This window comes from Microplitis demolitor, chromosome 7 (assembly GCF_026212275.2).
Source record: "Microplitis demolitor isolate Queensland-Clemson2020A chromosome 7, iyMicDemo2.1a, whole genome shotgun sequence".
NCBI classification, from domain to species: Eukaryota; Metazoa; Arthropoda; class Insecta; order Hymenoptera; family Braconidae; genus Microplitis; species Microplitis demolitor.
The window spans coordinates 18,914,107-18,930,000 of NC_068551.1; the positions used below are offsets into that span (position 1 = coordinate 18,914,107).

At 29.1% G+C, this 15,894-nt stretch overlaps 2 protein-coding genes across 2 annotated transcripts; both read right to left on the bottom strand.

The window, feature by feature from the left end:
• Positions 1-296: 296 nt before the first annotated feature.
• On the bottom strand, positions 297-12,806 carry LOC103575913 (serine/threonine-protein kinase tousled-like 2). The gene is made up of 16 exons (XM_008555918.3): positions 11,854-12,806; positions 10,718-10,894; positions 9,980-10,132; positions 9,636-9,900; positions 9,254-9,501; positions 8,959-9,155; positions 8,581-8,858; positions 8,201-8,454; positions 5,737-5,837; positions 3,105-3,525; positions 2,519-2,658; positions 2,383-2,447; positions 2,202-2,309; positions 2,017-2,115; positions 1,527-1,813; positions 297-1,444 (listed from the first exon to the last, which is right to left on the bottom strand). Exons 2-16 carry the CDS (start codon positions 10,856-10,858, stop codon positions 1,205-1,207), a joined length of 2,997 nt encoding a protein of 998 aa, XP_008554140.1. The 5' UTR covers positions 10,859-10,894; positions 11,854-12,806; the 3' UTR covers positions 297-1,204.
• A 544-nt stretch (positions 12,807-13,350) lies between these two features.
• LOC103575687 (microtubule-associated proteins 1A/1B light chain 3A) lies at positions 13,351-15,854 on the bottom strand. Its single transcript, XM_008555566.3, has 4 exons — positions 15,673-15,854; positions 15,157-15,319; positions 14,900-15,094; positions 13,351-14,214 (listed from the first exon to the last, which is right to left on the bottom strand). The coding sequence occupies exons 1-3, from the start codon at positions 15,713-15,715 to the stop codon at positions 14,932-14,934; spliced, it is 369 nt and encodes a 122-aa protein (XP_008553788.1). The 5' UTR covers positions 15,716-15,854; the 3' UTR covers positions 13,351-14,214; positions 14,900-14,931.
• Between the last annotated feature and the right edge of the window lie 40 nt (positions 15,855-15,894).

Here is a 15,894-nt window from a genome sequence, read left to right on the forward strand (position 1 = left end):
AAAACTTCGCGGACAATTGTCTCTTGTAGGCGGGCATTTTTTAATATTATTTTCATGACTCGAGTGTCCGAGTTCAAAAAACGGCAGATGCCATTCGAAAGATTTAAAAACACCCATAAAAAATACGGGGTAATTAGGCCAAGAATTATATTCATCAGCTTGGTCATCAGCTGGACGTCCCGAAGGACAGCAGTAAAATGAATTGACTTTAGTCCTGCACCAATAGCGACATGGTCTTCCACCAATCAATACAATCACATTAATTATCAACATTAGACTAATTATTTTAACCATAATTACTAATTAATAATTAATAGCAAGTACAAGATAAATTAAACCGTGAATTGAAGTAAACGCGCACTCGTGCTCAGTGTCAATACGACAAAACTTCCTGGTCACCTTGCTTATAAACCAGCCTCTTCTCCAATTAAAATTTTAAAAATCCATTTTCTCATGAATATATTTACGCTTAAATCAACTAAACCATAAACTCATTAACCGACCACTTAAATATTCAAATAATTTTCTTAAGTTTTACTCTACCTGCCATTTTTAAACCAACTTATGAAACATATTTTACCTTTGTCACATAAATATACTTATTTTATTAATTATAATTACTTAATTATAATTCATAAGCTCATATTTAGGTCCGTGCTTATCTACCATTCTTTGAAAAAAATAAATAAAATGCAATAGATAATTTTGGACGGCACCAGATGTTATCGAGCATTTTAACAGAGTTTTATTATCATGACACTTAAATATTACGGCCATTTATTGATAATTGTATCACAATTTCATTTGTAATACGTTAAATATATAGATATATATATATCTATACTATTTAGCAGGTAAATTTCTTAAGTAAATTCATTATTTTTTAAAGACTTGTACATATTTCAATAGTATTTTATAATTGACAACCTAGTCCGCGCTAAACTACTGTGATAACTCGTTAATTTGATAATTAAAATATATATATATTTATTTGTCTATATATGAGAATAATATATTTAATATGTGTATTGTAAAATAGCTGCACAGTGGGCGGTATTTTTTTTCACAATATTGTCAGTAACGTAAGCCATAGCTCGTCGTAATTAAAACATCAACAATTATCTTAGTATAGACATTTTGTAATCATTATATGATTGGTCTATTGATCATATAAATCAATTAATTAATTAGTAATATTATTGTCTTATGACGCGGGTGTAGGAGACAGTGGAGGCCCTACGGCGGCGGCTTGTTTCGCCCGTCGACGTTTAATCAACAGCGGGTTGTTTGAATTGTCTAATTGTTTCAAATTAGCGGCATCGTAGTCGACACGCATTGTCGCAAGAGACCGGGTCATCTCTTCTTGTACTTCTGGCCAAAGTTCTTCTCCTTCACGCAAGACTCGCCCGGTATGCAATGGAGTCGGCGGTACTTCTGTGTGTTTCTGTACAACAATTTATTAATTTAATATCTTTACTTATTTTAAAGAGTGAAAGCTAGAAAGTTGTGAAGTAAAAAGCACATACACAAATCCAGTTGTTTCTCATAACATCTTCGATGGTAAATCTTTCAGCTGGATCTGTACGCAGCATTCCTTTTATCAAATCTCGTGCCTCAGTGCTCACGTGTTCCCATTCTGGAGCGGGAAAGTCGTATTGACCTAAACGAATTCGCTTTTTCATACCCGGTGATATAGCTAGGCCGTGGTTGCTGTAAAACGGCGGGAAACCGCACAGTAAAATGTACATTATCACTCCCAATGACCAGATATCACAGCTCTTGTCATACTTTTCTGGTCCCAATACTTCAGGAGCTAAAAATAAATATATACATTAATGTAAATTAATTAATTAATAGTTTTAATAAAATAAATATACAGAAATTGTAATCGTATAAGATGGATTTTAACTCTAATCATCCTGATTTTTTTTAATTCGCTGTACAGCTACAGATTGACTGAAGTTATTCATGGAAAGATAATTTTATTAGGTAGTATAATTATTTTTATTGACTTACCAACATAATAAGGTGTGTAACACGGTGTTTGTAATGTGTTTTTGACATTAGTCTCTTTCGCAAAACCAAAGTCTGTTAATTTCAGTATTCCCGAGCTATCTAAAAATTTAAATTAAATTTTAAATATAAAATTTAAAAATTAACAAATAAAATGTAGTATTCAAGTTTATTATTATTATGTTTACCTAATTTTGAATACAAAAGATTTTCAGGTTTAAGATCTCTGTGAGCAATATTCATATCGTGAAGATGCTTTACTGCAAGACAAATTCCGTACATTATTTGTGCAGCTTCTACAATAAATAAAAATATGTAAATAAAATCACATATTATTTGATATCATACAAAAAAAAATATTTTCTTTACCTCTTTCAGTAAACGCGCCTTCCTGGCGATCTTGTATCCGTTGAAAAAGTTCTCCACCCTCCATACTGATAAACAGCAAAAAATATTTATCATTAACAAACAAATTAATGATAAAAAAATTGTTATTTATAATTACCATTCCATTACTACAAGTAGACATTTATTTCCTCCATAAGTGTTTTCATAAACATCTTTAACTTGAACAATATGTTTACAATTAGAAGCTCTCCAGTGTAATTCGACTTCTCTCCGCGCTTTCATACAGTCATAAAGTACCTGAAATAAAATATATAAATATAATGTATATAATATAAATAAACAAAATACGAAGGGATAAATTTTTTATTAAAATTGTAAAACAGGAAGTGAAAAATTTCCTTGATATCAACGTCAATATCAAAAGATATTGAATCAATAAATATTATTATCATTTTATATCTTGTTTTATTTATTCGTTTCATTGAACCGTGCGCTATATTTTCCGATTATAAAACCGAATCATTGAGAGGGAAATTACTTAGAGTATAAAAATAGCCGATGACGGTGAGACCCGCAGTCTGAATCTCAACCAAACTCAGCTTGATTAACTTTACGAATATCGATGACGTATAATTACACAGACATCTTCATTAAATATATATTTGCTCACAAATAAATATGCCCGACATCTGTATATATATTTTCTCATACCAACTTATTGCTAACAATAAATAATAAATTACCTTAAGGGCATATTTTTCTCTCGTATTTTTGTCATAGCATTCAACAACTTGCCCATTGATACCAAGTCCTAGTACATGATTACTTATCTCGTAATCATCAGTAATTGGTGTCTCCTTGGGTACACGATTGTCTAATCGTGATATTGAATATTCCATTTTATTTTTAAATACTTCTGTTTTTACTTCCTTACTAACAATCTCATCAACTTCCTTTATCACTTTGTTGTTATTATCGCTATTACTACTACTATTATTATTGTTATTATTGATGTTAATGTTGTTGTTGTTGTTAGCAGCAGTAGTGTTACTACTCTGGCCTTGTTCTTTTTCAATGACACTGCTCGGACGATCTACTTTCTTAGACCGTTTCTTTTTTCCTTTAGGTTTTGTAGTCACGTCTAATCGTACTCGTCTTGGCTTTCTGTTAAGAAACAAAAATGTAAATTTTAATAACATTTAAATTTTCTACTTAAAATTACTTATGAATCATCAATTAAATATTTATAACATAATACATAAATAAAATATTAGTACACTGTAAAAAATAGGAAGTGATTATGGATTTTATTAAACTCCAGAGTTCTGGAATTTTAGAAAAAATAACTCCGCATACGGAGTAAATAAGGAGTTTAGCTTCCAGGAGAGATCTAGATTTTATTTAAATTTGTATTTACCCCGATTAGGAGTTTTAATATTAAAATTAACTTGTAGGAGCTAATTTTACTCCGAAACCAGATTTTTAATATTAAATTATACTCTCTTACGAAGTGAAATTTACTCCAGGGAAATTAAATAAATACCCAGTTATCCACTCCTCATTTACTCCGAATTCACTTCGTCACTCGGAGTTCCGGAGTAAAAAAAGATCTTTGCATACGGAGTAAATGAGTTTAATTTCCAGGGGAGAGATCTGAATTTTATTTAAATTTGTATTTACCCCGATTAGGAGTTTTAATATTAAAATAATCTCCCTCGGAGTAAAATTTACTCCGAGGGCATTTAAATAATCAACCATCTGTCCCGCATTGACTCCAGATTTACTCCTCTATTTTTTTACAGTATAATAAATATTACTATTTTTATTTGTTAGTAATTTTAATCAGCTTAGCATGCTTTTGAATTAGTAAGCAGTTATCGATTGTTATTTTTTAAAAAATAATTGCAGTTTAATGCAAAAGTTTATAATTAAATGATGAGATAATGAAAAGCAAATGTGACAAAGTAAAACCACGTTCAATAAAACCAACAATAATGCGGTTCGTGATAGTAAATGTACTCAGTATTATTTTTATACCAATTTCTAATTGATAAGATAAATTACGTTACATTTATGAGTACGTATGTCATACATATAATAAGGTACACAAAGCGACACTGCGACACGGACAATTTCATTTTATATAGCAATCAATATATATTTTTTATACTATATATTGAATAAAATAAAAAAAATAAATAATTGACCTCCAAAAGGTCCAGCTAGTGAGTGACTTGGACATTGATGCTGGAATTCCTTTTATTTAACAAAAATAACTTATTATTTTTATTTACTTATTTTTTTAACAAATACTACTCGTTATTGTGTGATTGTGTGAATTATTTATAAGACCTGGATGACTCCAAAAAATAATTCTTGATATTTTTTTAATAATTCCTAAATAAAATAACAAATAATTATTTTACTGCCGCTGAAAATAAATTTATTTTAAAAAATAAATTATTACGGATTATTTATTTCGTAAATAATTAATTATTTAATTAATATATGTATATATATCTATATATGTATACTTATAAAAACACTTGTCACAAGTGATTTGATGAATCAGCAATATTAGAGTTTTATAAAAACGCTGATATTTATGATAAAATAAAAAATAATTTAATACTTTACTAGTTACTGAAACTTTAATATTTTCTATAGAAGAATTTGTGTAATCAATTAGTAAAGTTGACGTAACGCTAACGCACAACCAAATATAGAATTCGAGTGACAAAAAAAATAATCATCAATAAAATTTGAACATAAATTATAAATAATTGACAGTATCAACAATAAACGTCAATTAATTTCTCATGAGTTAATTCTAGTGAAAACAATTTATAACCTCAGTAATTAGCAACAGTTTAATTGCGAATAAAATTATATATGAAATTTTATTTTAATATTTTACTACTACTTATTTTTGTTTATAGTTTTTTATATGAATTTTGTTATGATAAGAAGAATAAAATATGTCATTTTAAAAATTTACCAAAGGTAGTAATAAATTTTTACACGGTGTCGTGAAATTCTAAGAAGTCGTTCATGGCCATATATCACTCATATTGCGGAGGTGTAGCACCTGTCGATTGTCATGAACAAAATAATCCACAAATGGTATAATTACTATCACAAAATCACACAATAATCGTAATTATTAATAAGATTTAAACATTCAAATAATTAGCGCACTTTTTGAATTTAAATTAAGTGATTAAATTATTTTACTGTACTAAGTATTAATAATTGAAATGATAAATTATTAAAATGTTAGGTTGAGGTAAAAATCAACAAACTGAGTACTGTCCATGTTAAAATCTCAGCTGACACTGAATTGTAAAATATAATTATTCAAAAGTGTGTACATACTTATTGTGAATTAAATGTGTGAGTACAATACCGCGTTTGCGCTGTTGCTCTTTAATTTTATTATCGTGATTCTCCGTCTTCTTTGTGGGGAATCGTTCAATTAAATTTTAAACGTCCCCGTAGTTTACTTGGATATATTTTGGTGGTGTGACGATTCAAATGTACCAGTCGAGTTTATTTTAAAAAGTTGCCGAGCTGATTTTGAATGAAAACTCGTGGATTTTAATTTTCGCTGCTTCGTTTCAAACTGATGATTTTTAAATTTATAAAAGAAGTTGCTGTGATGATGATGATGATATGATGATGAAGAGGTGATGCACAATCTCTTAAAGTTACCAAGAGCAAGTATGCTGGAAAATCAGAATGACTCATCTTCAGGGCCGTCACTACTGACTTATATTTTTTTAAAAATACTTTCACTTGATTTATTATTGTTATTAAATTTTATTTATATTCAATAATTTATTTTTACGAAAGTTATATTTATAGATTTTAAATTTATAACAAAATTTATATTTTTAAATTATTTATTATTCATAAATTTGAATTTTATTCTAACCGGGAAAAATATTTAAATACAAAACTTGGAAATCCATAAAAAAAATATGACACATATTTTTCTTAGATAGATATATATATATATATATATATATATATATATATATATATATATATATATATATATATATATATATATATATATATATATATATATATATATATATTAACTCGTATATATCAGATATATGATCATATTTGAGTATATTCTCTTGAATATTAATAATTTAATTTATTTAAAGTTTCGCGCCAAAATGGCGTTTGATTATTTTTTAATCTATACAATTTAAAAAAATGATTAAAGGAAATTGAGGACTGGGTAATTGGCTTAATTAAAAAAAAAAAAAAAAAAAATATGAGTTAGATATTTATTAATAAATTTGAAAAAGAAAATGGGTTAAAATAAATTATAAAGAATAAATAAATATTTTAAATGTCAGGCTTTATTTAATAACTTGTAATTAAATAATTACAAAACTTTAATCACATTTAATAATGATCATTATAAATAATTGATTTAAATTTTAATAGGCACAATATTTTTTTTAATAATTTTCTGTACATTATCAATATTTTAATACCTTGACCGTAATTCGATTTTTTTTCATTTGTATACTTAATTAACAACCTTCAGTTAGATTCTTTATTATTATTATTTGTCATAATAATTTGTAACTAAAGTTTAAGACTCGGTAAGTTAAAAATATCTGGAGCGAAGGAAGAGAAAAATATTATCACCTTATTTATGTTCTTTATAATTATATATGTAAATTATTGTATTAGACATTAAATTATAATATTTTAGTCGTGATAATTAATCAATTGATTAATAATATACATTAACTGATTTTTAAAAATTTACATATAACTAAATCCCATGTACAATCTTTACATATTTAATTATATCAAATTATTCACATTCATATTTATTTTTTAAATTAATAATAATGTTAATTAATAATTAATTAATAAAAAAATTGAGTAATTTTATACTCAAATGAAATAAGTTTATTGAAAAAAAAAAAAAGTCATATTAATTATTAAGTTTTACCTAAATTTTGGCATTGAAAAAAAATTTAATTGTAACGAACTATAATTAAACAAATGATTAATGAATGCAATGAAAATATTTTGGCGTAAAATCTAATATCTTAAAACTCGTCCAATTATCAATTAATCTTACAATAACTTACTGGTAAAATTAACATTAATGTTCTATTGTAACATAATTATCAGACATCAAAACGACGTCTAATAATCGACAATAAGTATTACAATGATGAAATAAAATTAAATTCAACAGGTACAATACTAAATAAATTTAACTTTATCATCTAACAATTATACTTATTTTCTCTTTTTTTTTCACCAACAAAATATATATCACCGCAACTATATATATTTTTATACTCAAAAATACTTATCATATCGAAGATTAAATTATTTATTTTTTTCTATCATAAAATTTTTAAACGTAATCCAAAATGCATCTAGATTTCGATAAAAAAATAATCCATCTTAAATATGTTTCCAATGCTCACAATATAAAATTCAACAGTTATAATTAATACATTGAGCAATAACCTTGTATGACTATTATAATTTTAAAAAATATTAAATATGTTAACTAAATTACCATCAATTTGTTGATTATTATTTTATCAAAAGCCAGATAATAATCTAAAGTCTAATTAAGTCTCATATTTAATTTGGAACAAACGTAAACATTTAAGTATGTTTATAAACTCGACAATGCCATTTTATAATTTCAAAAATAATATTATTGATAAAGGAAAATACTCATTATAATAAATGTATAAAATAAATCTTCGAATAGTAAACGTCATAACAATTAATCCTTACTCTTAGGTAACGATTGGCATTGCACAAATAACAATTGTCATACCATTTGGGCATCTGATTCTGTTTTACAATCCTGCATACCAAGTATGTAAGGCACGACTGAAGCAACGCTGACTCTGCCAATAAGACCCGCGAAAAATAAATCTTCTAAAACTCGTGGATTTATTGCACGAAGCGGAGCTAGTCTTAGTAGTAGTCGAGGTAGTCGATCTGATCCAACTCGTTGCTGAAGTTCACTCCATGCTGCTTCCTGCAGCACTTCGACTTTCTTACGCCAAGCGTCAGCTAAAATATTGTCTGTTTCACAAGACAACAAATACATGTCAATTATTATCATTATTAATATTCCCGATATGGTAATAAAATAATAATTAATGCTATTAACCTTTGGCGGGAATTATAACGTCATAAATGATGACTCACCTGAACTGAAGAGTGTCAGAGCCTTGAGGTAGGCGTACTCCGTTGAGTCAACCTGCATTTTATGAAGGGAACTAACGCAATCCTGGAGTCTGCATATGTGCTCAGTTATCAATTTAACTTTACTCGCTGTTATTTTTTCCTGAGCGATGCTCGCCTGCAGGTGATTTATAATTGACGTCAAAATACTGGGTAGTGACAGAGTGTATGCACACTGCGCAAGACCTAGAGTAAACAACTGACCCCATGAACTTCGTACCAGGGAAGTCTGAACGTCCGAGCTATATAAAATACATAGATCCAATTACCAATACAATAAGCGGATTACGTGAGATTAAAGGTTTTATTTATAAAATATAATAAGAGAAAATCAATATTTACGGGAGTGCTTGAAAAGCGGGTATTCCTCGTGCCCAGTGAACGGATAAAAATAACAACCTCGCAGCACTCTCACAAATATAGTGAATTGATAAGTATGCTGGAGCTGGACTAGGTGCCCGTAGTTCAAAGACTGTGTGCCGCTCAAACAAAAGCTGGCCAGTCCACTCTTCCTCTGGCTCATCGGACCCATTTACACTCTATTTAAATAAAACAACCTTGAGTTAATACTACTAACTCATAAATAATTCATAATAATAAACAAACAAATGTTATTATGATATACTGTCGCTCTTACATCACCAATGAGTTTAGCCATTCCCTCGAGCGCATGTGAAATGAGCAAACGTTCACGTGCCAGAGTCAATGCATCACTCAGATCACTGTCACTGCTTTGGTCTTCGACACTTGGACTTTCTGGAGGTTCCCAAATGGGTGCTGTCTCTGGTGCTGATTGTTGAGGCTCTGGTTTAACTCTCGCACTGCGATTACTTAATTTAGTGCTTGCTGCTTCACCAAGTACCGGTTTTCGCTCGTGCTGCACCGCTGTAACACCCCAAGCTTGCTTATGTTTATTATATTCATCTAGTAAACCCTCCAATAACTATCACTATTCATCAATAATTATTACTATTTAAAAAACTAATATTATTATTAATATATACAATAAAGTAACTCACAGTCACTCCTCATTCCCATTGCCAGGCATTTTTGAAGCCGACAATACTGACAACGATTCCGATGATGCTTAGTGACCTCACAGGATTTACTTCCTCGGCACTGATAGCCCAGTTGTTTACGGATACTCCGTTTAAAAAAACCTTTGCATCCTTCGCAGCTTATCGCGCCATAATGACGCCCACTTGCACGGTCACCGCAGACGACACACAATTCTAGCGACAGCCCAAGGCCCAGAGAACCTCTAACATCTCTCGCTAATTTAACCTGCAATAAAAATTTAAATCATCAGTTACTATTTACCAACAGCTATCAGCTTGATAATAAATAATGATAAATAAATTACCTCAACGTCAGTGTTATTCAAGTGCTCAATGCCGCTGTGTATGTGTACCATACCACGATGGTGCCCCAAATTACGGAAGTCTCTACCCATTTTGTAATCGACCTTCTCGTCCAGTATGTCAGAGTGATTATTTTGATCGCGTTCAACATCTCTCTGTTTAGAAAAATTAAAAAAAAATAAAAATTAATGAGTTAGTAAATACATCAGTACATCTGTTTAAAATAATTCGACGATGAAAAAGTACTGGAAGTATTTTAAATTTTAAAAAATTATAAAAGCGATTGGTCCCGCGGGATAAATTCAAAATTTCCCGCTCGGAGAACTCAAAAATATTAGTACTTGTAAATTTTTGAGCTCAAAAAACTGTTAGACCGAAAGAACATGCATTTTACTTGGTAGCAATTGAAAGAGCTCATTAAGGATTAGAACTAATTACATTTAGAGGCAAAATGGGCCAGTGGTTTATGAGTTATACAAAAAAAAAGAATTTTGTATTTTTATTTTTCGTATAACTCGCGAACTAATCGACCGATTGACTTCAAAATCTAATCAGCTCTAAGTCTTAGTGAACTCTTTCGATTGCCGCCAAATTCGCTCGAATTGATTCGTTCCAAAGATATCATCGGACAAAAAAATTTTACACAGCCTTAAAGTGGTCAGAATAATTCTCTAGAATTTTCCTTTTTTTTTTAAATTTAAAATTTTCATAGCGGGAAATAAAAAACTAAATATAATTACCTCAGTATCAGGATCAACAGAATAATCCATATTACGATGATGCCTCAGGTCATGAAACTCAACTTCTCCTTTCCGTTCGGCCTCACTGTCATTCAAATTGTCGCTGTCACACTGATCCAGCTCTCTGTCCATATTGTTCATCAGCAGAGCCAACAACACCTACACACACTTACACACCTACAATGATAACAAAATAAATACACTTATTATTAGAGTATCAAAGTGTGTTAAATGATAATGACAAACGACAATTTACTAATCGATAACAGTACATTTTTAAACATTACATATTTAACTTAACGACTTTAGTACATTTTTTTACTCCTGCCTGAAGTATAACTTCGTTAATTATTTATCTACAATTATTAACAAATAAGTATACAAGTTCCCCTTCCTCTTATAAAAATATTAATAAAACCGTTCCCTTCGCTCTCATTTTCTCGGTTGGCTGACGGCATTTTTTTTCTTTTTATTTCATATATATATATTTTCTTTTATTACTTTTTACGGTAAGGAAAAGATGGCTCAACTTACATTGCATTAATCCAACTCCTACGTTTTATTTATTCCTCATTAACGCGTTATAAATTTTTTAACAAAACGCGCGCTTAATATTTTTTAAAATATTTCGTATTTCAACACGAAATATAAAAGTTTAAAAATGTCACGGCGAATTATGAGTCAGAAAAAAACGAGTTAAATAAATAGCGACTACATAAAACGACGCAAATATATATACATATATATATATACATACATATATATTAAGACATAATAAAAATGATAAGTGTGGGCGGGTCACAACTTGACACGTATTATACCTGTGACGAGGTAACGTATCACACACACCGCACCTAGGTAACACGAAAAGGTCACGGAGTTTAAAAAAACGTTGTCTGAGTAGCCATTTCGTGTCTTTCAGTGGCGTGCCAGATCAGCGTCTTTACTTAAATATATATATATATTCCATACGAATGCCTATAAATATAAATATGCAGATAAATATTTATAAAAATATAAATATGACAATTAATAAAAATCAACTTGTACCTATATGATGAAACAAAATAAATAAAACCTAAATACCATTTAAAAATGAAGTTTTATTATTTAAAAATAATGACACAATACGCTACCTGTTATTGTGCGGCAATTAGTGTCAGCATTTGCGTACTGTTTGGATTTGCACACGCGGATCAGCATTTAAATAAAACTTGTTATTAAAAATAATAATAACAATCCTGTAGATTTAATTTCTTGTGTTTTACTTTAGTCGTCGGTGATTTTAAACTGAGTCTGGAACTGAGACTGAGACTAAAACTTGGTGGTCTTGTCTTAAAATACATACAAGACTAGTGGGTGTAATGCACATCTGCCACGAGATCACATCGAGTTTATTGTCCGTAGACTAAACGCTGGTCAAAGTTATATTGATGATATTGTAGAGTATGTATAAATATGTATATATAAAATATTGGAGTGAACTGAGTGGAGTAGAGTCTAGAGTACAGACACTGATGTGAGTTAAGTAGACGACACAGGACACACCGACGAACACTTACAGCTTATACAGGACAGATGTCAGCAACAGAAGCAGCAACACATACACTGACAGGCTCTGGCTCTGAATATAATGCGGGAGAGTTTAAAGGTAACAAAACAGGCAACCTTGCACACACAGGTGAACGCAACTCTATCTATCAGAGCAATGGTAACTGGTAACCTGTAACACTCACCGTGGTGTGGTTCCACTGCTGGCAGTCCCCCAGACCCCCAGTCCTCGGTGCCCAGGTCAACTTCAGTCACTTTGTCGCTCTTTGCTCTTCTCCTCTCTCGTCTGCCCACTCCAAGACCCGCTCATTCCACTCTACTCTACTTCTACTTAACTCTTTTCTACTCGTTTATTTTGTGTCTCTCTCAGAGGGCCGGTTGCTGGTGGTATGGTGACTGGCTCGTGGAGTTGAAAGCACACAGGCCAGGTGCATTAGTCGTGACTCCTCACGTTCTATTCTGTTTCCAGGCTTGTCTTCTTGCCCGCCTTTACCTTTACTTCTAAGTTAACTCATATCACTCGCTGCTATGCTGGCTGATGTTTACTCTGGACTCTGAAAGTATCAGAAAAAAAAAAAAAATAATAATAATAATAATTACGAGACGAAACTGTATATTTATGAGTGGATACTTTACTCATGTAGTTCAAGATGTTTTTTATTGGCGCGTTAGTTATTGATTTAAGAAGCCCGCGAAATTTAAAATTTTTTAAATTGAGTTTTTTAAATTAGCCCGCGTTTAATAATTTTTTGATTCTTTTAAGAATGATAAATTAAAAAAATATATATATTTGAAAAAATTGCACTCAGAGTTTTTAAAATTTTCTACATGTGCGTATTTTTAGTTTTTTTAAAAATTTTAAAAATTTTTAATTGTCTGCTAACCAGGATCATAAAATGAAAAGATGGAAAGGATTTTTTTTTTTTTTTTGAAAAGTAAATTAAAAACTTTGTAGGTACATTTCATCTATTTAGAATTTTCCATTGACAATTGTTACATTGTATGTATTTTGTTTATACATATAGATTTTATATATATTTATATTTACATATACATGGAGATATAATTATAATGTATGCGTTTACATATATGATATAAATCCTGCTCTTTAAATACTTAATTATTTTGAATAGTCATAAGTTATAAGTAAAAAATGTACATAATGTAATAATAATAATAATTACATGAAATTGTCAGGTATCGAAAAGTTTGGCAAAAAAAATAATCAGAGCCTCTGTTTGTTGTTCAATGAATTTTCATTTAAACGGTATAATTTTAATTTGTTGGTAAATAGATTTGTTTTATTAAAAATTATAAAAAAAATGAAATCGATTTAATTAATGGACGATTTCGTTATTTTAAAACTCTGTTACATGAGTTTTCATTAATTATTTATTATTTATTGTAAATATTTTTTATATTATTTTGATCAATTTAAATCATCAATATATATAGATATATATTTATTGTATTTATATATTATATTTGTGATAAATTATCTTGTGAAGAAAGCATAGAATTGTTTCTGTTGTGAATCACACTAATTCTCAATTGTTTAATCAAGATTTTAATTATTTTATTTTATTATCCTAGTATCAGACTACCTTATACACTTATGAAGGTAATTTCTTTTAAAGATCAATATTTGAATTTAATATTGTTATTATATCATATTATAATATAATATTAATATTACTTATGATGATGATTCCAACGATATAGATGTATTTGTATCAATTAAACTTGCACTCGTTTTTAAACCCATTCATCCTTCATTATTATTAGTCATCAAACAAAGCACCACAACAATTTTGTACCACGAATAATTGAAAAAGTTAATTTTTTTACGCTTAAACATCATTTATTATTTTTCCTTCCCTTTGTTTCCTAACCGTTAATTTCTATTGGTTTTTAATGATAATATCACGTGAAATTGTCATGATCATCTGAAAATAAAAATATCATTATATATTTCAGGCGGAATGTAATTGATACATTTTATATTTTAATAATTATTTGCATTGTAAGATACAGAAGAAAAGTTGGTTTGTTCCCCGGATAAAAATGGAAACTAAAAATCTACGGGTTTTTATTGAGCTGACGAAACTTGACGGGAAATTGTCATCAAAAAATTGTGCTGCAATTATTATTGTGAGCTTCTAAAAATTTTTTATTCTCTACTGACTTCTAATTTAGACAATAATTTTTATCACAATTTATTGATAAGTTTCAATTTTATATTTTTTGTAGTGCAGTATAATTTTTTAGTGACTCAATTTCCTGTTTCAAGTTTGAGTGACAGATTACTAAAAATTTGTAAATTTCTCAAGCCCATTTTTCTCCGTGAAGTATTGAAATTTAAAAAATTGGTGGAGTGAATGCGGAGCAGATTGCTTATTTATTTAATTCCCTCGTTATGAAATTCACTCCCGAGAGTTTATTTAAATAAAAAAACTCCGAATCGTGAATACAGATTTAAATAAAATCCAGATTACAAAACCACTCAATTAAAAAAACAAACTCTCCATTTACTCCATCTGCAGAGTAATTTTTTCTACTCCGAGTTCACTCCCAATTTTTTAGTGCAATGCCAGTGATATAAATAAATTAATAAATTAAAAAAATAAATACCTAGATCAATATTATTAGATAAATTTAAAAAACTAACATCCAAAGACTTCTTGGCTCGCAAAAACCATATACAAAAATCCATCTTCATCTTTTTCTCGTTGATATAGTTGTGCCATTGTCAGACTTCCGCTAGCCATACTCCTTTGATTGACAAGCACAAAAAATGCCTGTGTCGGATGTAATTGTAATCTTCGTCTAAATAAAAAAATATAAAATAATTAACCCGCATTTAAAATATTAGTTAAATTAAATAATACCTTATAATTTTAATTAATTCAGCAACAGTTAAATGGTCTGGCACTAAAAACTTAGATTTATCTAATAAAGGTAATTGTCTTTCACCGTAGTAACGTTCAACAATAATAGGTATTTTATTTGGATGACGTTCACGAATTAATTCCACATCAGCTACTCGTTGTGCTAAAATAAAATCGTTATAAAATAATATTTTACTAACAATTAAAAATAGATATATCAATACCACTCCAATAAATCATTACACTATCAACGTAATTGCAACAAATACGCAAAGAAGAACTGAAAGAATTAAAAAAATAAATAAATATAAACAATGAGGGAATAAAAATGATGATAAAATAAAATGTACATGTATGTGTGAGCTGTGTCAAGTAGCAGAGACACAGTAACGTTTTGTTATAAAATAAGTAACCAGAAAAATAACTACTGTCATAACACGACTTATTATTTAAAATATTTTTTGATTTGACGTAAATTGCAATAATATTTATTTAAATAAATGACTATTTATTTACCAAATGATCGCTTTTCTTTGAATGACTTGGGTGTCAAGCTCATTTCGTTATTTCGTATTCTATTTATCAACTACTACGACGCACTTTGACTAAAAGTCAGCTGTGAATTCACCAACACAAGTTTAGTACAACAAACAAGTTCCTGAAGCTTGTCTCGTTTTTGTTGCGAACTGAAACTCACTGAAATACACTAGAGTAAGAAAGATAATCACACTTTTTTAT